This window comes from Zootoca vivipara, chromosome 2, assembly GCF_963506605.1.
Source record: "Zootoca vivipara chromosome 2, rZooViv1.1, whole genome shotgun sequence".
In the NCBI taxonomy this organism is placed as follows: Eukaryota; Metazoa; Chordata; class Lepidosauria; order Squamata; family Lacertidae; genus Zootoca; species Zootoca vivipara.
The window spans coordinates 97,405,389-97,427,759 of NC_083277.1; the positions used below are offsets into that span (position 1 = coordinate 97,405,389).

The window sequence follows — 22,371 nt, forward strand, 5'->3', positions numbered from 1 at the left end:
CCATCATGCCCTTCAATATAGTATTTATGGCTGGTCAGGGACAAATATGTTTTGCAGAGAAGAATCTCCTCCTGGACATTTATCTTAGCAAATTAGGACTTTTTAATGTGATTAAGCAGGGCTTCCCTTCAAACTGAAGGGCTAAGATCTCATGCTACATGTTCCAGTGCAAAGGTTTGCTTTAGTGAGTAGACACATCAGGAAGTTGTGTGACATATATACCACAGTCAAAAACAAACTCATGACCCCAATTTTCATATATATACCAGTATGCATATAGGTGTAAAGTAGCCCAGATTACATTTTCCAAAACAAAGATTTAAAGCCTGGGTAGGCAAACTAAGGCCCGGGGGCCGGATCTGGCCCAATCGCCTTCTAAATCCGGCCAGCGGATGGTCCGGGAATCACTGTGTTTTTACATGAGTAGAATGTGTGCTTTTATTTAAAATGCATCTCTGGATTATTTGTGGGGCATAGAAATTGGTTCATTTCGCCGCCCGCCCACCCAAAAAAATATAGTCCAACCCCCCACAAGGTCTGAGGGACAGTGGACCAGCCACCTGCTGAAAAAGTTTGCTGACCCCTGATTTAAACCATGTGAAAGAGACCTAAGACATTTTTTGTTAAAGTTAATATTATCCAATATAGAAATTATAATACATAATAAGGCATAGACCCACACAAGTTCCTGAATCTCACTGTGGGAGATAATGCCGTTCTGATAATATTTATGTCTTGCTCTTTGCTAGAAGAAAAGAACCAATTAGCCTGGTGCTGCAGCTCAGAATAGGTGCCCTTGATGTCTTCATTGCCCTGGTCCTGCACAGTCATGTTCTGTGCTTATTTTAAAAAACCTCAGCCCTTTTCACTACCAGAAGTTAGTTTGTTTCCAGAGGTAATTTGTTCATGCCCAGTCATAAGCCAAAATCTGAGCCTGCGTGGTAAAGTTGTCACAACCACCTTGTTACCATTGTTTAGCATCAATGCTCATGTGTGGACCCCACTGCAGGGGTAACACTGGGCTATATATATGGCCAGTGCACTTAAAATCTCCCAGCCGTTTTAGCTTACTAGTGTGTTTTTCTCTCCTAGGATATTCCCACAGGGGCTGACAGCTGTGTCACCAGCCTGTCCTGTGATTCGCATCGTTCGCTCATAGTAGCGGGGCTTGGTGATGGTTCTGTTCGTGTCTATGACCGACGGATGGCTCTGAGTGAATGGTAAGAGACTTATCTAATTTTTACAACAAGTTGCATTCACTTTGCATTCACTACTACTATTCTTGCCGTTGTTTCAATGCCTCCATACACACTAGAGATCTGGCTGTTCTTGGAACCCCCACTCTATTTATTATTATTGTTGTTATTATTATTATTATTATTATTATTATTATTATTATTATTACTATTACTACTACTACTACTACTACAGCATGTGTGAAAATGTAATGTGAAAAGGATATCGGGTTGAATCCAGCTAAATTATTGTGTGCGTGCAAGTGCAGTGGAGCTTCCTTTCCCTCTCCTGGTCCCATGTACCCCTCTTCTACTCCCAGGTATGCTCCACAGAGATGGGGGAATCCCTAGAGCAAACTTAGGGATCACATGGCATGGTAGGAGAGGAAGGGGAAGTTCCATTGCACTCACTGGAGTTGTTCTGTGCCTGCAGTTCAACGTGGTTGAATAAAACCCACTGAATGCATCCATTTTCCCCAGGGAGTGCAGAGTGGGGGGTGGGGAGCCCATTTCTAATGTTTGGGCAATTTCCCTTGCACCACTGCAGAACCTCTCTTTTAAAAAGCCTTTGTGATGGCATAGTGGAAATTGCGCTATATAAATCTTCTCTAGTAAGAGGCTCTTTCCCCCATTGCATCCCGTCTTCTGGTTTGCAGCACCTTAAGGGGATGTCTTCCCATATTTTGTAGATTATATTAAACAAGGGGCACAATTCTGAGGGTCTTAATTTCTAGAATCTGCACATTATTGTCTAAATAGAATCATAGAATTGTAGAGTTGGAAAGAACCACAAGAGTCATCTAGTTCAACCCCCTGCAATTGTGTGAAGCGAGTCTATCATTTGATGGTTCTGTGGTTAAGCGCTCATGATAACTTACCTCAATTCAAGGCTGCATGTGTCCTCCAGCACCAACGTTATTCAAACCCTACCATAATCTTCTATCATCATTTGCTCAGGGATTACCTGACAGACTCTATATTTCTCACCTATTCATTTCAAAAAAGCTATGACCTGGAAACAAATGCTATGAGGTGATGCAATTTTTATCAACTTGAGCTGCAAGAGAAATAACTTTTTACAGTTTGTGGTTTTTTAAAAAGAATGGGAGAAGAATATTGCATTGACTTTTTTTCTCCCTGAAATAAATAAGTTGTAAAAGACATTTACTTATTATGTCCTAGAGCAAAAACATGGGGTCTTTCCCTCCTACCTTTTCTCCTCCCCTCTCATTTCCACTTATGCTTCATTTGACGAATCACAGCACACACCAGGGTACATGTTGGAACATGCAGTTGTAAAATATAATGCCTGTACTCAAAATCTCTGGCTCAAAGTCTTGCAACTTACCTAACTGGGAACCTAGCCACAGCAAGCAGATGGTTTCCCTTTCACATTTATGGTTCATGAGTTGGTTTCTGGCCTTTTTCCAACTTTGTCTTACAAAGTTTTGCCCCTCTCTTGTAGCCGAGTGATGACCTATCGAGAGCACACAGCCTGGGTGGTGAAAGCGTATTTGCAGAAACATCCTGAAGGCAACATCATGAGTGTCAGGTAAAAGAAAACGAAATGAAAAGGAACAAGGGCCTCTGAATATTTATGCGACATTTTCCTGTCAAAACAGTATTTTGCCCTCTCTTGTTTAAAAATCTGTCTCTGGTATTTAAACAGTGATGAGATTTGAGCTCTTCACTTTGGCATTTCTACTCTGCAATTAATTGCTGCTCCCAAGATGGGGGAACGGATGAACGGGTAACCTTGTTCCTTAGAGCAAGGGTTTTCAAACTTGGTCACAGCAAACTTCAGTCAGGAAAAATAATCTAATCCTCCTCAAATTAGATACATTCTTCTGATGATGATCAACCTCATTTCAGGTTGCAGCCCACCAGACTGGAAGAACTGAGTGTGGGAACTGCATAATATTGTAGGAGTGGTACCTCAAAGAAAGCAAAACCCCACAAATTTAACTCTTGATGCAGTGCATTGTGAGTCATTCTATGTACACAAATGGGAGTGCAAAATATACTCTGCTTCAATTCTTACATGGCTTAATCCTGTGAGTGAGGGCACTGTGTTCTAAGTCAGCTTCTATTGACTTTTGGGAAGGGTCACCCTTTAAAGTTAAGGATCCTAAATAAGATCATGCCCTGCTCCGGCTGGAGTTTGTGAGCTAAGTGGAAGGAGGTCCTCAGTGGAACCCACTGCAGCCTTAGTCCCACACACAAGATCACCAAATGTTTGGAAAGAGAGTCCAGAAAGCAAGGCTCAGGTCAAACCAAAGTCAGAGAAATCCAGTCTGGATCCAAATGTAATCAAGGGTCAGCATTGATCAGCAGGAGTCTAGGGGTCGAAAACTGAAGAGATTCTTCAGAAAGCAAGGCAGGCAAAGGAATTGGGTCCAGGAGGAGGGAGCTGGCTGGCTTCTGTTGTTTCCAGTAACTAGCAGACTCCAAGTGAAGCTTGATATACAGTGGTACCTCTAGTTACGATCTTAATTTGTTCCGGAGGTCCATTCTCAACCTGAAACTGTTCTTAACTAGAGGCGTGCTTTCGCTAATGGGGCTTCTTGCTGCCGCTGCGCCACCGGCACACAATTTCCGTTCTCATTCTGGGGCAAAGTTCTAAACTCGAGATAACTCTTCCAGGTTAGCAGAGTTTGTAACCTGAAGCGTTTGTAACCTGAGGCATTTGTAAATTGAGGTACCACTGTATAGCCTAGTGTCTCAGGCCACGCCCAATACCAGTCTGCTCAAAGAGCCTTTATTGTTGAGGAAGGTTGTTACTCAGAAAGAGCCCTTTGTGCAAGAGTTCTGCTGCCACATTGAACTCTCAGACATGGACTCCAATGTTGACCAACTGCCAGGGCTTGGACCTTCTGGTGCTGGTGTTCCCAAAGAACTAGGCAATGATTCAACCTCCTTCACAAGAGTTAGCCAAGGTGGATCAGGAATCCACTCCAAGGAATCTTCTAATACATCCCCTGGAGGTAGACCTGAGGAGGCCCCTTCACAGACCTCAGGGCCCTGGCATTGTGGGGCTTTGTCTACTCACTTAGGTCATTGGTCATTTGAAGGTATAGATGGGAACCAAAGTGGGGGTCAGGGCCTGGCATGACAGGTAACAACACTGGAGATAAGGATCCTAATCTTAAACAGAAATACTTATATGATAGCTGTAAAGTAAAAGGTGGGAAGTAACTGGCTAGAGCAAGACTTGCTACTGAGACAAAAAACTTAAAATTTTAACACCAAGGGATAGATTGTATTGCATGTTCTGGACTTATTGCTATGCAGAATTATTTCCCCATCTAGCAATTTTCTGTGCATAAATCCATTTCTCATGCTTCATAAATATGGTGGAGGAGCACTGTGTTTATTTATTACCCCATTCAAAGGACAGCAGACTATAATTTACTACCACTAAGTCATAGTTTGTTTCCAGAGAACTTCTTCCTTGTATACAAAATTGAAAGAAAATATAATGCTGTAAGAGGTAATGCTTTTCCACCCCCAAAGAAGGGGCAGCAAATGTTATAACTTCTGTTTTTCCTGGAAGCTGGTTGAAGTTCCTCTTGCCAGATGAGAATTTATTTGACTCTGAATATATTTTGGTAGGCGCCCCCTGACATTAGATAATTATCTTATCTTTCAAACAAAGGGTGCTTCTCACCAGATTCAGAAAGGGATTGGAATTTTACCTGGAACTGGGCATGTTCCACATCAATTAGATCAGCCTAGCAAGCCATATTGACTCTCAACAGCATGCAGTATGTTGATGTTTCAGCAAAAGATTATGCACTTCAGTTTTAGATTAATTCAGCTTGCACGGCCTAAAGGAGCATGATGCAACGACCTTACTAAAGCTAAGACCTGGGTCTAGTTTGTGCCTGGATAGGAGAGCAGCTAGGAACCTATGTAGTATAATGCTTTGAGCATTGATTAATTATAAATTAACTAATAAACTAACATGGAAGGCAGTAGTCTATTGTAAGATAGCTGTTCAGCAGAGTATTGGCTAGGTTGGAGTAACTGGCCTTCACAGCACTAGCCTGTTTGAATCACCCTCTTGCAGAGGGTGCATATGTAAAATGTGATCATTTCTAGTCATGCATCAGGCACACTCCGTGATTCTGTTCAAGAGCGAGTGGCATACTTACTATAAGGCTTGTACTTCACAGTAAGTGATAAACATTTATACTAAAACACTAACACTAAGAACCCAAAGAACATCTGTAGGGAATAGGGTCGTGAATGGTGTTCTTAAGAAGGCCAGCAGAAGCTTGATAAATGGTTTATGTACCAGTAAACGGAGAGATGAATGATTGCAGATAAAAGTCTAAACTCTGCACTTCTCACAACAAAAGCAGCTCTCTGAAGGTCAGTTCTAACTTTGGGGTCTTGACTTGCATAGCATGGGGACATTACAGATGTTGGCTTGGGTTCATCTTTTTGTTACTTAAGTACACTCTTTCCTCCTCCTTGCATGTACCTCTGTTCCTGAAAGACTGGAAAAAAAGATGGTTTTGTACTCTTCCCCTTTCTGTGGTTAGAACAGTTCCAGGATGTTTCTAGTAATACTAGCCCTCTGAGGTCGACCAAGTTTTTCATCACTAAAATAAAGTGTAGCAGTAGGCACAGGTATTCCATCCAACATCTCAGCCTCAGGCACTGCTGTGGTCAGAACTCGGTGAAGAAGCTGAGGGATGAATCATGGTGCTGTCTCATCCTGTTTAATCCTTTTGAGAAGTTTGTTGCGTTTCCTCGATTACTTCAGCACACAGGCAGCTTCGTTAAACTCAACTGTTGGGATTCTACATTACTGATGTGCGTACTGATTATGCTGGCACACTCAGGATCTGCTGTTAGATTTTCTCCGTGGCTTGACTTAAATCCGTCCTGATTTAGTTGTTCTTACTTCCTTTGTCCCAATGCAAAAGGCATATGCAGCACACCATAAGGCCTAATGGCATAGGACAGGTTCAGTCCCTTAGCCTATTCAGTCCAAAGGATCCCAGGCCTCTGGTTTGTTAAGGCCTCTGCCTGAAGCCTTGGACAGCTGCTGCAGAAGCAATACTGTTAGGGCAGAAAATATTAGGGTAGCTGGACCGATCAAGGAGGAGACAATGGCCTACTTTGTGTGTAATGCTAAGGCAAACCATGGCTGAGCATAAACAAGGGAACAAATGGGCTCCCACAGAGGCTCCCTCCTTGGTCATTTTGCTGCTGCACTACGCTGAGCTAAGCCATAGTATGGTTTAGTATGTCATCCATACCCCAGGCTCATGGCTTAGCTCTCCCGGACAAACCACAAGCTATAACCAAGGTGTCTCCTATGGTTTAAACAGCTCGTGATTGTCTGGGATCAGGGAGGGGTCAACTGACCATCATCTCATCTCTGGAGCTTGTTCATGCTCAGCCATGGGTTCAACTTAGCATTGCATGTGAATGAGAATAATATTTAGCTGGGCCAACATATGAATGAGAGTAATATTAGGAGCAGCTAGACCATCAAGAAAGAGCAGCAGCAATCTGCTACCCCAAAATAAATACAGTTAATATCACTAAGTGTTCTGTCTCTGTCCCCTCAGCAAGTTTAACATCTTATTAATTGCATATTTTATACCCTGAAACGAACCTTTCACATTGTTTATTATTCCATTCATTACTTTTATATTGGTTCACTTACTTGTAATGCACACTAATGGATATAAAAGAAAATACAATAAAAGCAATTTTAAAAGATAAATAAAGGGCAGCAGGAATTAAGAACATGGAATAAATCATTTCATGATTCGATTTCACATACATTAATTTACAGTAAACCTGAAGACTTATTTTTAATCAGAACGTTTCCTTATGTTGAGTAATAATTTGAAGCTTTGCCTCTCTTGGATATTTTAGCCCTGCTTCTGCCCTCTAAGTGGTGCTATAGATGCTTCCTAAGGATGCTGCTACATCTCTGACAGCCTAACACTTGGCAGTGACAGGTGGAGTGCTTTTCTCTGTAGTTCTTCATTTGGTATTGACCTTTGGCTTTCCAGATCTGACTGTCTGTAAGGTATTAGTTTCTCTTCTGCACCCACAGCTTTTTTTTTTGAATCAGATCTTAGCTGCACTTTTCAGCTGTGTGTATTGCAGATGGGCTGTAAACACTCAGCCTTCAAGTGGATTTCCACCAGCCTCCATTAGCTTTCACCTAGTTGCATACAAGGAATCAAATATTGGTGCTTTCATCTTCAGTCTTTTTATTGCTGTGTCTCCATTGCTGTTTTGTTTGGCAGTACAGCTGTAGAGTCTTCTCCTTGCACCAGCCAGAAGTTGGTGTAACTTAAAGCCCTGCTCACTATTCTTTTTTTCTATTATGTTTTCCTTTGTGTGTTTTTTTATACTGTCAGGCTCCACAGGCTGTAAACCACCCATGGGTCACACTATGAAGGCTATTAGGTCTTTAATTAAATTACAAGGTTCCAGAAACAGGAGAGAAATAATGAACCCTAAATGAAGGGAAAGTTCTAAAAGAGACAGGGCATGCAGGTCAGATATTTGAAGTATCACAAGAGAGAGCGGAAGAATTTGAATTGCAGTAGGGAAGCCCCATGTCGAGTCCTCATTATGAAATGCTGCAGCTGGAGACTAAGGAACTCATGTAGGGAAGAGCAGCATGAGATAGACTATATGGTTACCTAACGAGATCCAGATCCCAGTTACCTGGATGCTGCTTCTGTTACATCCTCAGACCAGTAATTGTGGTGATGCAGGGAGTAGAGAATTAGTTATTGTAACCAAGGTTTAAGGTAAATTCTCAATAAAATAGTCATTTGACTGAATTAAGATAACTTCAACTGATCAGGCTTTGGCTACAGTTTTCTTGGCAAATCCTCAGCTCAAGAAACCATCTGCTCAGTGAGTGGACCCCATGTTTCAACTTTGTTTTCCTCATAGAATCATCATTTGGACTGAACAAGCCTTACAGCATTTAAAGGATTAGGACGGAAGGCCAGCTTCATGAGCTATGAATCCATTATATTTATGGCAAGACAGTAATCAAGCTAAAAGTTAGAAATTTCACTTCACCAATTATTGTGATCTTAACCATTCACTCATGCCACTATAAAGCATCTTGTCCAGTGTTAAAGGTCTTCAACCGTTAGTCCAAAGTCAGTTCTCTGGCATGGGATGTTTGCATATGGTTAAAGTAACCCTGTTATCATTTACCTTGTTCCAGGGGAATACAAAGTGTCTTAAAGTTCAGAAATCAGTCAAACAGCAAAGCCAGTCAGTGGTTTTCTAGTGCTATTTAATGCCAATGAGTTGAACAGGAGGAATAATGAATTGATTCGTGTACACTGATTCCTTGTGCGTAAGTAACCTTATGTTTGCTTCTGCAGCATCTAGGGCTGCCTGAAACAGACTGCAGTGGGTAGCAAATATGCTGGTTTTCACAAAGGGACATTGCTGGCAAATTGAGCATTGATACTAATACTCTCCTAATTATAGCCAGGTTCTGGGATAAGTAGATCTGCTCTCCTTGTTGGAGCAAACAGGTAATAGCCTCATGTTTTATCTCTTTGCAGTGTTAATGGAGATGTCCGTTTCTTCGACCCAAGGATGCCAGAATCAGTGAAGGTCCTGCAGATAGTAAAAGGACTCACAGCTCTGGACATCCACCCACAAGCCAACCTGTTTGCCTGGTAAGTTCTAAATACAGCCTGCATACCACCCTGCTCCATTGTTTATTTTCCTTGGCATAAACAGTATGGCTTATTTCACATGTTTGCAGCTGAGGTATTTCAATTCTTGTATGCTTCATTGAACCTGCAGCACATGGATTTCAATTATGGTGGATGCTGCAACTCACCATATTATGTGGGTTTCCCTTCCTTAAGAGCAGAAAGTGCACTATTTGGTAGGGACTTGCTGTCCAGTGTCAGCAGTTTGGTGCCTGAGGTTTTCACTCAAGACTATCTCATAGTTATATTCTCCCTGCCTGCTGTTGTGTCTCCCATCCTGCCTCCCTAAATCTCTTACTGAGCATGTAAATTTTCCATTGTGAACCTGCTAATAGATGAGATTGTGCTGAAGATTTCATGGCTTAAAGAAAATCCCATTTGCTGTTGTAAGCTCACTTGCTTCTTGCGCCACAAATGGCACAAAAGTAGAAAACCTTCATCTCTAGGACTTAACCACCAGTTGTTTAATGTCACCAATGTTCTGTGTTCTCTGTTTCCCTCTGCAGTGGCTCTATGAATCAATTCACTGCAATCTACAATGGGAATGGTGAACTGATCAACAATATCAAGTACTACGATGGATTCATGGGCCAGCGAGTGGGTGCCATCAGCTGCCTAGCCTTCCATCCACACTGGGTCAGTCTCATCTCAACTGTTACCCTAAATTTGTTCTGAATAGCTATTATGAAGAGGACTTAGTGAAGCTGTTGAGAGGGACACACACACACACACAGTATTTCCAAATTCAGAAAACTCAAATTCAGTGAGAAAATTAATTGAACTAGCTCATTGGGGGGTTGGGGGTTGGGGAGCATTTATTTATTTATTTATTTCAGATTACCTGCAAGTTCTAGTAGGGTTCTTTTATTTGCTTAGACAAGGTTCCCAGAATCTGCTATTTTCTAGTAGCTGTCAAGTTACAAGTTCACTTGGTCAAGCCATGGATCCATCTAGTCCATGATCCTGTTTCTGACCATGGCCAAACAAATGCTTCTGCTCCAGGTGATCAAAGTAAGAGATGCCTGATGAATAGTGCAAAGTAGATATGAGGTTGCAACTGGGTATACAGTCAAGTCACATCATATGTGCATTTTACTTTCACAAATTCAACTTTGCACACTTTGCTGCAGCTCCATTCCAGATCCATTAGAGCAGGCATCCCCAAACTTCGGCCCTCCAGATGTTTCGGACTACAATTCCCATCTTCCCCGACCACTGGTCCTGTTAGCTAGGGATTATGGGAGTTGTAGGCCAAAACTATTTAAAATTTTAAAAGATGATGCTGTTAAGGTGCTACACCCAATATGCCAGCAAGTTTGGAAAACTCAGCAATGGCCAGAGAATTGGAGAAGATCAGTCTACATCCCAATTCCAAAGAAGGGCAGTGCCAAAGAATGCTCCAACTACCGCACAATTGCGCTCATTTCACACGCTAGCAAGGTTATGCTTAAAATTCTACAAGGCAGGCTTAGGCAGTATGTGGACCGAGAACTCCCAGAAGTGCAAGATGGATTTCGAAGGGGCAGAGGAACCAGAGACCAAATAGCAAACATGCGCTGGATTATGGAGAAAGCTAGAGAGTTCCAGAAAAACGTCTACTTCTGCTTCATTGACTATGCAAAAGCCTTTGACTGTGTCAACCACAGCAAACTATGGCAAGTTCTTAAAGAAATGGGAGTGCCTGATCACCTCATCTGTCTCCTGAGAAATCTCTATGTGGGACAAGAAGCTACAGTTAGAACTGGATATGGAACAACTGATTGGTTCAAAATTGGGAAAGCAGTACAACAAGGTTGTATATTGTCTCCCTGCTTATTTAACTTATATGCAGAATTCATCATGCGAAAGGCTGGACTAGATGAATCCCAAGCCGGAATTAAGATTGCCGGAAGAAATATCAACAACCTCAGATATGCAGATGACACAACCTTGATGGCAGAAAGCGAGGAGGAATTAAAGAACCTTTTAATGAGGGTGAAAGAGGAGAGCGCAAAATATGGTCTGAAGCTCAACATCAAAAAAACCAAGATCATGGCCACTGGTCCCATCACTTCCTGGCAAATAGAAGGGGAAGAAATGGAGGCAGTGAGAGATTTTACTTTCTTGGGCTCCTTGATCACTGCAGATGGTGAGAGCAGTCACGAAATTAAAAGACGCCTGCTTCTTGGGAGAAAAGCAATGACAAACCTAGACAGCATCTTAAAAAGCAGAGACATCACCTTGCCGACAAAGGTCCGTATAGTTAAAGCTATGGTTTTCCCAGTAGTGATGTATGGAAGTGAGAGCTGGACCATAAAGAAGGCTGATCGCCGAAGAATTGATGCTTTTGAATTATGGTGCTGGAGGAGACTCTTGAGAGTCCCATGGACTGCTAGAAGATCAAACCTATCCATTCTTAAGGAAATCAGCCCTGAGTGCTCCCTGGAAGGACAGATCGTGAAGCTGAGGCTCCAATACTTTGGCCACCTCATGAGAAGAGAAGAATCCTTGGAAAAGACCCTGATGTTGGGAAAGATTGAGGGCACTAGGAGAAGGGGACGACAGAGGACAAGATGGTTGGACAGTGTTCTCGAAGCTACGAACATGTGTTTGACCAAACTGCGGGAGGCAGTGCAAGACAGGAGTGCCTGGCGTGCTATGGTCCATGGGGTCACGAAGAGTCGGACACGACTAAACGACTAAACAACAACAACAACAACAAAGGCCAAAACATCTGGAGGGCCACAGTTTGGGGGTGCCTGCATTAGAGCCTTTTTCTTCTGCCTGCATCTCTCTCTGCCTGCCCCGCTCCTCCTCCCTTGCAATGGCCATTCACACCTGGAGGAGGGGAGCAGCAGAAACACACACGCAGAGGAGACCTTCCCATGGGACTCTCCACACCAGGCATCCCCAAACTTTGGCCCTCCAGATGTTTTGGACTACAATTCCCATCTTCCCTGAATACTGATCCTGCTAGCTAGGAATCATGGGAGTTGTAGGCCAAAACATCTGGAGGGCCGCAGTTTGGGGATGCCTGCTCCACACCTTGCCAGACAAGGGAAATGCATTTTTCCCCTCTATTTACAATTTTCCTGTGTTTGCACAACCCTTGGAACTGTGCCCTCATATATGTTGGAACTCAACTGTACTGGTGGATTTTCAATCCACTGGAAACAAACAGGGGAAATTAGTGGAGAAAGGATTTCCAGCATAACAGAAACTACTGGAAGTTGATTGTCACTCTAGAGGATGAAGCAGAGGTAGTTAAGAACTTTTATGGCCACAACTCAATAAAACCATCCAACTTTGTAACTCAAAATGCAATAATTAAAATCAAGAAAAGCAACATAAATGTTGCCTAACAGAAGCAGAATAAAACAGATTAGTGCCTTAACTGTCAATGTTTTGCTGCTTCCTGAACCTCTTTGGGCTCAGAGCAAGAGGTAAGAGCTTTGACCCATTATATCCAGCTGAGAAAGAGGGTGAAGGGGCTTACTTAGGCTTCGGAGGCAGTCAGACAACCTGGTATGACATGACAATATTTTATGTGAACCGCACTGAGACCTTCGGGTATAGGGCGGTATAGAAATTAAATTAATAATAATAATAATAATAATAATAATAATAATAATAATAATAATAATAATAATAAAGACTCCAACTATTTCCCTCTTGAGTGAGGAGCAGGGCTGGTGGCGAGTATAAATTCTGACTAGCTTCAAAAGCCAATCAAAACCAGCAGAACCCTGCTATGTATGCACTGATTCTATTTCCCCCTCTCCTTTCCACAGCCTCACCTGGCAGTTGGAAGCAATGACTACTACATCTCCGTGTACTCGGTGGAGAAGCGAATCAGATAACAGTGTGTGTGGCTGCTCTGTCAAGAGCAGGACATCTCCTGGCAGGTGGGACCGTGTCTCACTCATGGTGTACATAGTGAAACTATCGACTTGAATGTTTAGTGTTGGCTGCTGCTGCTGTGCAACCCACCCACCCCCCAATAACTTGAACACTTTTTTCCCTCCTGATTTAGCTACTGATGATTTTGAGTCAGAGGGGAGGGGAGAGAAGCAGCCTCTTGTTTTTCTTCCGAGCCAGAACCTTCAGGAGCAGCAGAAAATGAGTATTTATATTCTCACCGGGTTTCACCACCACTGCCCATGACTGCTTCTTTGGTTGCTTGGCATTATGGCTCCTACAAACTAAGAGGACGATTCCTTCCTAGAACAGGGGTGGGTTTTCCTTTGAATCAGGAATTAATTCAGGACTCACCTAGTGTTCTACATACTCTACCTAGAACGTCTGTGGCTGCTACCTATTTTGTGCCAAGTGCTGGCCCTGGCAGTCGCATGCTAGCAGGCTGCCGGTCTTGGATAGTTCTGTGTGTATGTTACTACTCTATATGCCACCGGCCACCTTCTCTTGCATTTACTGTTCCACTGGTAAAAGACGAAAGGAGAGTCCTAAGGAAGAGAGAGTCTCTCGGTGCTGCTGAAAATACTACAGAGTTGGCTGCCACTACGGAAGGGAAAGCAGGAAACTTGCCCCCACTTCCTGGGTGTCTGTTGGGGAAATCGGAGTGACACATTTGAGAAGCTGTGTCAGTACATGTGACAGGACAGGAGACCTTCTGCTCTGATGTCCATTCAATCTATAAGTTGCTCTAACTCCTTTTGCTCACAGCAGAACCCCATAAGCACAAGAAATGGCCTGCTACCTCCTCATAGAGAGCAAGGAGTTCACTTATCATTGTACCACTGCCTTAAATCCTACCCCCCCCCCCGGTTCTCCTTTTGCAAGAAGTGCTATTATTCAGCTTGGTAATGGATGCAGATATTGCAGCACACATACAGAACAGGCCTGTGCAGAGGGTCCCTCCTCCCATTCACCCCCCCCCCACTTCAGGCACTTGCCCCCTAGGCTGAACACAGGGGAAGCTATATGTATACCTGGCACCCTGTGATTGCATGCATGGTGTGCTGCCTGCAAGAGAACTACTGATGTTCCCGCTCTCTAGAGAATGCTGGTTCCATCTCCCATACAATAAAGACTTGGGTCTTTTCAGTGTCCAAGGGAAGAGAATCCCAATTTAATGGCTGCCTGAGTAGGGACACAAAGACAAGAAGGCCCCTTTGCATTATGTTGTGCAGCTATTGGCATTGGCTCCAAAATCAGTTGTCTACAAAGCTGTGGAGAGGCATGGAATTCTGTCGTCTTGCCAATAATTTTGTCACTTGTGATAGCATTAAGAATAGAGATAGCATCCAATTCATCTTGCAATGTGGATGTCAGCTTTTCCTTGCTTGCAAAATCCATCTCCTGGCTCTCACTATGAAGCCTGCTGTATGTTTTTTCTCCCCTTCTAGGCTGAGAGCCACCATGTAAGATACTAGGCAGAGGCCAAGGGAGGATTGCTCATATAGCTAGAAACCTATACCGAAAGCTGCCAAAATTAAGTGATGGGAATAAACCCAAGAGGTGACTTGACACATTAGTTTGCTGATCCCCAGTGTCAGTTGTGCTGAGATGCCGCAGCCTTGGCCCCATTGCCGTGCCTGTCCCTCTGTAAGTGGCAATGAACTCAGGGAAGGGCAGATAGTTGATGGATTTTGCTAACAAGCACCAAGCCAGAGTCTGAAATCCATGTATAACTGACTTAACCTACGCAATTAAAAACAAATGAGAATATGATGACAATTTTTTTTTTTAATGTATATCCTATATATTTTGTTTCAAGAACAATATCCCTTGTGCTTCCCCCGCCCCTCAGTTTGCACAGCCAGGACTATGGTTGTGGTGGTCTTTTTCTGTTTTAATTGTCAGCTTTCATCCAAATTGGGGGGGGAGCTGTGTTTTTTTTCACAGGTCTGATGTGGAGATCCAATCATGAAGTTTAACCAAGGCTCCAGAAAGTAATCTACCTATATGGTTCACTTATCTCTTTATTTATTTTCCAAAGGCAAAATTTAAAGGAAAAAAGTATATATACATTTAATAATAAACCACCACAAGATTGTACTGTGAGAGTAAAACAATTAATGAAATAAATGGTTAATAAAATGTAAATGCCGTAACAGCCTCTGGTCAATGGGATCTGACTGTTATCAGACGGGGGTGGAGGGGAAACTTTGGAGAACAGATGTCAAGAAAAATGTGGTGGACAGGTGGGTGTGGGTGTGTGAATGGGTGGGTGTGGGTGTGTTGCAGGACAACAAAGCAATTCCATGAAGGAGTGCCTAGCTGCTCCTCCTGACAAAGAAGAAAGGAAGATAATAATTGCTGTTCTGACAACGCACAGACAATGCACTCCTGGCTTGTCTTCATCTCTGGATAGCTGCACCTGCTCTCGGCAATCCTCATCTTTTAAAAGGGTGAATAGAGGAGCTGAGTAAGTGCATTGCAGTCTGGGGAAAGTACAAACACAGCTACTGCCTCCAAAACAACAACATCTCACAGGTGAGTGTGCTTGGAATTGCAGCCTTAAGTCCAGAAAAGGAAAACAGTAATTCTTCCACAATTCCTTGAATAATAAGTGATTTAACTATGTGGCAAGAACTTTCCCCCACCCTCTTTATAGGATTATAATTGTTCTTCATAGGAGTACAAATTATTTCAAGCCATTTTCTCATTGAGGCAATTCAAGCATGCTGTACCAGAAGAGAGAGAGAGAGAGGAAGAAAGAAAAAGAAAGAAAGAAAGAAAGAAAGAAAGAAAGAAAGAAAGAAAGAAAGAAAGAAAGAGGAAGATTGCTGCATTAACAGTCGAACAGATGAGTTGTTATTTTTCTAGATGGGTGGAGTCTTACTGAATGCTTTCTAATGTCATACCCATCCCAGGGGAAATGGCAGAAGAGCTGATCTTTTAATCAAATTTGATATAATGATATGTATGTTGACCTGGCCCTGAATGTGGCTCAGTCTGTTCCAATTTTCTCCCTCTGTCCCAACCTTAGAAACAACTAAAGAAACAGGGAGACTATTGTAAAATATAGTGAAGCCATGTGCATCTTATTAGCTATCTGCACCAGGCAGGAGGGAACTATGACAAAGAATGCTGTGTAGCAGAAAAACACAGAATGCTGAGCCGTATCACACTAAAATAGTAGCAGTACCTGAATTAATCTCCTCTGAAATAGCTTTTTGCTTGTCATGCTGGACAGCAGCCATTTAATCGAAGATGGCCCTGAGACATGACATGATTCAAAAGACTAGCTTCAAACCTTCAGCATATTTTCCGAGTGAAGAGTGCTGTGCTCAAAACGTCCTTGGGGACCCATGCTGTAGGTTGTGCAGAGAGCCACAGCCATGAAAGGAGAATTTTTATCCTTTTGTAACGTGAAAGGCACGTTTTCATTCTATGAAAAATGTGGGAACTGGTTTACTGTAGCAGCTAAGTGCATCAGCTACAATAAGCCAGGAAGTCCTCAGTTCAACGCTCATGTCAACCATAAACTTACTAGGTAGACTGAAGTAAACCACTGCCTCAGAACATCAGTCCCCTATTTGCAAAGGGATCATGAGAATGGCCAACCTCACAGCATTATTGTTCTAAGTTATTACTGATTACATATGCGAAGTGCTTTGAAACCTTTAAAAGCATCATATGCATTTAATTTTAGCTCACTTATATAGAGCTTGACCTCCCCTAACAGAAAAGCACCTGTAACTTAAATGTTCACGAGGAACCCCAAGATCTGGCTTTTTGTCTTTCTGAAGAATGCATACAACAAGGAAAATAAAAGGTATGCTTTGTTTCTTACATTTATATTCTACTGCCCTCAAACCAAAGATGGTGTGCATTGTTCTCTCTTTCCCACTCCTAATCCAACACTCTTAAGCACTCTAAATATTAGAAATTGGAAGACTATTGGTAAAGAGTAGGAGGTGACATGCAGACTTAGCTCTGATTGGCCCAGATAATTTTTTTCTTTTTGTAACACACTCTTGTATGCCTCACCCAACAAGAGTAACCAGTCCCAAGGGTATGAGGTGGCAACCCACCAGCAAGGGAAGGCAGCTTCCATCATGGGCTGAGTGAGAACCAGATAGAATCATAGAGTTGGAAGAGACCACAAGGGCCATCCAGTCCAACCCCCTGCCAAGCAGGAAACACCATCGAAGCATTCAGCCCCACTTCCTTGCTTCAGATTGCTTTGATGGGAGCTGCTACCTGATATGACATCAGGGAAGGACAATGACAGGAAATGCTTGAATAACCCCTGTTCCGAATGGACACTATATAATTTATGTTCCTGTACTAGGTTTGTGTATGATCTTATTCTGAGAATATTTTGCAAGTCATTTTGAACAGCCTGCAGGACTATACAGCAAGGATTTAAGTATTATTAAATATGAAGGCTAACGTTCTATGGTTTCAGCAACACCGCAGAATAGTTACACAGGGATCGCCCACCACAATAACTATCAGGCTGCCTTCTTGTTCTCAAAATGGGCTTTTCGCAGTCCATACAAGATGAATGGGCTGTCTAAATCGTTTCTAGAGTTGTCATTGGTCTGGCAAAACATTTGTGCACATTTCATGCAAATAGTATTAAGTGTGATTGTAGGAGAATGGAAAGTCTTGAGCACACATCGTTGGCATCCTTGAAATACAGTCACAGTAAAGGACAAAAGAATAATGTGTCTTCCTTGCTTGTCTGAAGCTGTTTTAAGATTAATTGACATGGTGCTTAGCTATGTCTTAGTGGAAGTTGTTACCATGGGAACCTTTACTGAATTACTGATTATTTTAAACAAGCCTACCAGCAATTACATCTGTTGAGTCCAGCATTTTGTTCAGGAAAGTCATAGCCTTGTGCTGTCCAGTAGCTTATGGCTGTTATCCTAGATTTGTAGCAATTATTTCTCTACAAATTCAGCTGGGCAGTATTCACAGTGACCACATACTATCTAGTTTCAAAAATTCCCCCTCTTTTATTGGTTCTTCATAACTCAGCCCCCTTTCTTTCACATCTTCCCCATATCTTCTCCAGAGAATTGGGGAAAGCCCCAGAACAGCATGTGGAGGGAGGAAAAGGGAGAGTATTCCATTGGGCTCTCACTGGCAGAACACTATCTTTAGTACTTCATTGAATGCAACTCATAGGTTTGTAACAATAGTGTCCCAAGAGTCTTGTAGGAGGTGGAGGACTTATCAACATGGCATGCATATAATGTTCAGTTCCTTGATGTTTGTTTATTGTGATAATAAATCTACTAATGTTTTGGATCAAGCAGTGTGTCCCTATATTGTGGTGGATTTAGGACCTGGGATACCAGGATTCAAATCCCCACTCAGCTGGGAGCAGAGGCAGCTCTAAGGGAGTGTGACCAGTGCAGTTGCACTGGGCACAGAGCTTCTGGAGCGCCAGAGCAGGCTTCATGACTGTTACTCCAATTCAAGGCAAGGGGAGGGAGGAACACACTGGGTTTTGACATTGCACAGGGCACCACTGAAATGTGAGGCGCCAAGGTTCACCACTGCTGGCAGACCTTGAGCCAACCATAGTCCCTTGACCTAATCTGTAAGAAAAGGGACCATGAATGCACCCTTGAACTCCTTGGAGAAAAGATGTTTTAATAAGTAACTCATTTGCAGGTAGCATCTCACATCTTGGGTGAACTTTGTGTTGCGGTCTGTTGGCTAGGAGCTATCCAAGGTCCTGAAGCAACCCACAGCAACTCTGCATCCTGGAAATTTACTTCAGGTTTCTGCCATCTATCAGATCAACGTACGTGCTTATGATGGGCAAGACCCACATTGCTACTTTTAAATGTTAGCATGGGCTCATTTGTCGACACATCCCCTTGCCTGCTAAAGTCAGCTACACATAGAATGTGGTGGGCCACGGTTTATTGTACAAGTTGGGCAACGGTGGTCCTCAGTCAAGTCACTCTTGCCCCTGTTTCCAGTTATAAAATGGGGAATAATACTTCTGTCACTGATTTTCAGAAGGCCTCTTAATGTTTTCAAGTGTTTTGGTAATGCAGCTAGATTTGTGTCCATCTGGCTTGCATTAGTAGGGCTAATGAGCAGCAGAGGCTGGTTCTGTGTTTCCAGCGGGTTTTAGTCAAAAGTTACAAGCATACAATGACAGCTGGATAACAGACTGCCAACAGACTGCTTTTCAGATTATCTTTGGCTCACCATGTCCCACATGAATGAAATATGCTCAAAAAAAGAAGAGTGCTGTTGTATGAGACCAAAGGTCCATCTAGCCCAGCACTCTTTCCCACAGTTGCAAGTCAGATGCTTCAACAAATCCTAGAGGTAGAATGGTAACACGTCAACCCTTCACTCCTCTTGCCTTCCCCCCCCCCAGTAATTATTAAATATGAGGCATATAGCCTCTGAAGCTAGAGTTTCATTGTCATCACTGTCCCACCCACCCCCACCCCATTCTGGGACAATGAGAAAAGCCTTTGAAAGGATGGAAAGGGGGCCTCTTTTTGGTCTCCCATCCTGAGACCACACACCAAACATTGCTTCAAGATTCAAAACATGCCTGCAACAGGATGAGGATACACTGCAACATTTTGTTGCACTTGTCCCCTGCCGGTGATGGCCAGTAGCCATTTGTCATCCTATCTTCTGGTTTTATGAATTCAGGAGAAAGAAATATATCTATCCACTTTTCCATACAATGCACAATTTTATGAATTTCATAGCCCCCGTTCATTTATTTGTCCTTCTCTGCAAATGAGAAACACTGATTTAGCCCCTCTGTTTATTGGCACAAACAAAGCTGTCCTTATTTTCTTCCCTGTCTTCCCATCCTCTTCCTTTAACTCCTCATATGAAAATGTAGTCAAAAACTCCAGATCCTCAGGTCCCTTGGCAGCACTTTCCTGACAAGGGCATGCCTACCCTAACACAAGCTGCACAACGCCTGTGTGGAAATGTAAACATGCACTTCCCTAGTTTGTTTGATTTTCCTTCTGGAAATGTACCCCTTAAGTAAAATAAGTTCGTGGTAACGTTTGAAAGGATTCCAAAGAGTGAGAGTGTTAGCAGCTGTGACATTATTGCACTTGGAGGAAGTTGCCACTAAATTTAATATAGTCCCACTAGAATGTGTCACCTGAAGTTGTAGCATACTACTGAGCCTTAGGGAACCAAGAAGTATATGATCAAGAGAAGCTGCTCCACAGGCATGGTAGCTATTTTCACTGTATAAACAGCTTGTGCAAGAGGAAAATCAGGCCACTTTCGTATAATATATTCTACGTGCACAAGCTGCTTTGCATGGCTTATCACTCTCCTGAGCATCTTAAATGGCATGATCATTGAAAGAGCCATAGCTCAGTGGTAGAGCGCCTGCTTTGAACGAAGATGGTCCCAGAATCAATCCCTCCCATCTCCAGGTAGGAGAGAACCCTAGCTGAAACCCTGAAGATCCGCTGTCAGTCAGGCAACACTGAGCTAGGTTGAGCTGACTCAATTCCAGACAACTACTTATTTGTGCAGAAACATAGAGAAGTGCAATAACCTTTCTGAATTTATGCCAGTTTCATGATAAAGCAGGGACATTTTGTTTGGTATTATGTAGGCCTGTGGCCAGATAAAGAGAGTTGGGCATCTATTGGCCAGTATTTTATCTGACAAATCTATTAAGATGCTAGATTGATACGTTTAGCATATTTAAACAAGACCTAAATAGACCTTGGCCCAGTTTCACACTAAGCTGACCTACGGCTTAGAGAGAACAGGCAAGATAGATTTTTGCAGTCGCCATTAGCTCAGTCATAGAATTAAAGAGTTGGAAAGGACCGTGAGAATCATCTGGTCCAATCCCCTGCAATACAGGAATAGGCAGCTGTCCCATATAGGGATCGAACCTGCAACCTTGGTGTTATTGGCACCGTGCTGTATCCAGCTGACCTAACCTCAGGCTATTGCAGTTTAGGTACAAAGTATAAACTAAACAAATACTATTGCCAAGCTAAACTAAAAGTAACATCCTTAGTCTGGGAGCAAGTTATTGCTCATAGTTTTTTGGGGGGGGAGGGGAACCAGGTTCATCTGTAATGCTCAGTCAAACCATAGTTTAGCTCCAAGGTAACACAGTGGCAGCAGAAGTGAGGGAGAAGCAAATAGTCTGCAATTTTCCTTCTGGATACCTACACAATTGTGCATTCTTGCTAAGGTTCAGCATTAGGTGCTAACAAGGCGGATATATTATTTAGAGAATTGTTTTCAGCATAATGCTTGAACTGAGAGATCCACCAGATTACCCTACCTGAATATCTAACTGCTGATCCTATTCACATCTGCTCAGCAACATATCCCATTGAGTTCAATGGAGATTATCTTCAACTGAGTGTGTATAGGGTACAATACAGATATTCAGCCTTGTCTTTATAAACATACACTTTGAATAAATTACTTAAGATTGATTAAACAGATGCTCTTCTCTGTATCATTTCCTTATTATATTCCCTCCTCTAATCGCATTATTATTTATTTGTATTCACAAATTAAATTAAAGGTTAAGAATAGCCTTACGGTCATTCTGAGAGCCTAACTGCACTATAATTTTTTTAATCCATTTTAATCCTGTCATGGCTTCCTCAGAATTTTGGTTCGAAAAGGGGTGTTGAAAATCCTGTCAAAGATCACAGCAAATACATATGCCAGGATTCCCTGATGAGAAGAAATGACTTTGAAAGCAGTTTAAGTCTGTGGTGTTAGATATACACTGAATGTCTAATTTAATTAAAATTTACATCCCAGTTTATGTAGCCCCAAGGAACTCTCAAAGCAGTTTGCAACAATAGTTATTATAAAACACAGAAAGCCCACAATAAAATCAATGTTTAAAATTATTGGAAGATGTGGGAAACGGGGCCAAAGGTTTCCCACCATAGTGCTGAATTCTTCCTCTTGAATCCTGCAACCTTCAACTGATGCCTAGGGCTTGCCAATCAGAAGGTCTGCGGTTCGAATCCCCGCAATGGAGTGAGCTCCCATTGCTCGGTCCCAGCTCCTGCCAACCTAGCAATTTGAAAGCACGTCAAAGTGCAAGTAGATAAATAGGTAGTATTCTCAGTAGTGGCGCCTGCCCCGTGGAACACCCTCCCAGCAGATGTCAAGGCAATAAGCAACTATTTTACTTTTAAAAGACAACTGTTTAGGGACTTTTTAATGTTTGATGCTGTATTGTTTTTAATATTTGGTTGGAAGCCGCCCAGAGTGGCAGGGGAAACCCAGCCAGATGGGGCGGGGTATAAATATTATTATTATTATTATTGGTACCGCTCCAGCGGGAAGGTAAATGGTGTTTCCGTGCACTGCTCTGGTTTGCCAGAAGCGGCTTAGTCATGCTGGCCACATGACCCGGAAGCTGTACGCCGGCTCCCTCGGCCTATAGAGCAAGATGAGCGCCACAACCCCAGAGTCGTCCGCAACTGGACTTAATGGTCAGGGGTCCA

General features: G+C 42.7%; 1 protein-coding gene across 1 annotated transcript in view; it reads left to right on the forward strand.

Moving 5' to 3' along the window:
* Nucleotides 1–15,110, forward strand: part of RPTOR (regulatory associated protein of MTOR complex 1) — a 321,297-nt gene extending 306,187 nt beyond the window's left edge. The window contains exons 30-34 of the mRNA XM_035104148.2: nucleotides 1,093–1,220; nucleotides 2,701–2,787; nucleotides 8,807–8,923; nucleotides 9,469–9,598; nucleotides 12,733–15,110. Coding sequence (XP_034960039.1) covers nucleotides 1,093–1,220; nucleotides 2,701–2,787; nucleotides 8,807–8,923; nucleotides 9,469–9,598; nucleotides 12,733–12,801 — 531 coding nt within the window. The 3' untranslated portion in view covers nucleotides 12,802–15,110. The remainder of the gene's footprint in view (nucleotides 1–1,092; nucleotides 1,221–2,700; nucleotides 2,788–8,806; nucleotides 8,924–9,468; nucleotides 9,599–12,732) is intronic.
* The last annotated feature ends 7,261 nt before the right edge of the window (nucleotides 15,111–22,371 follow it).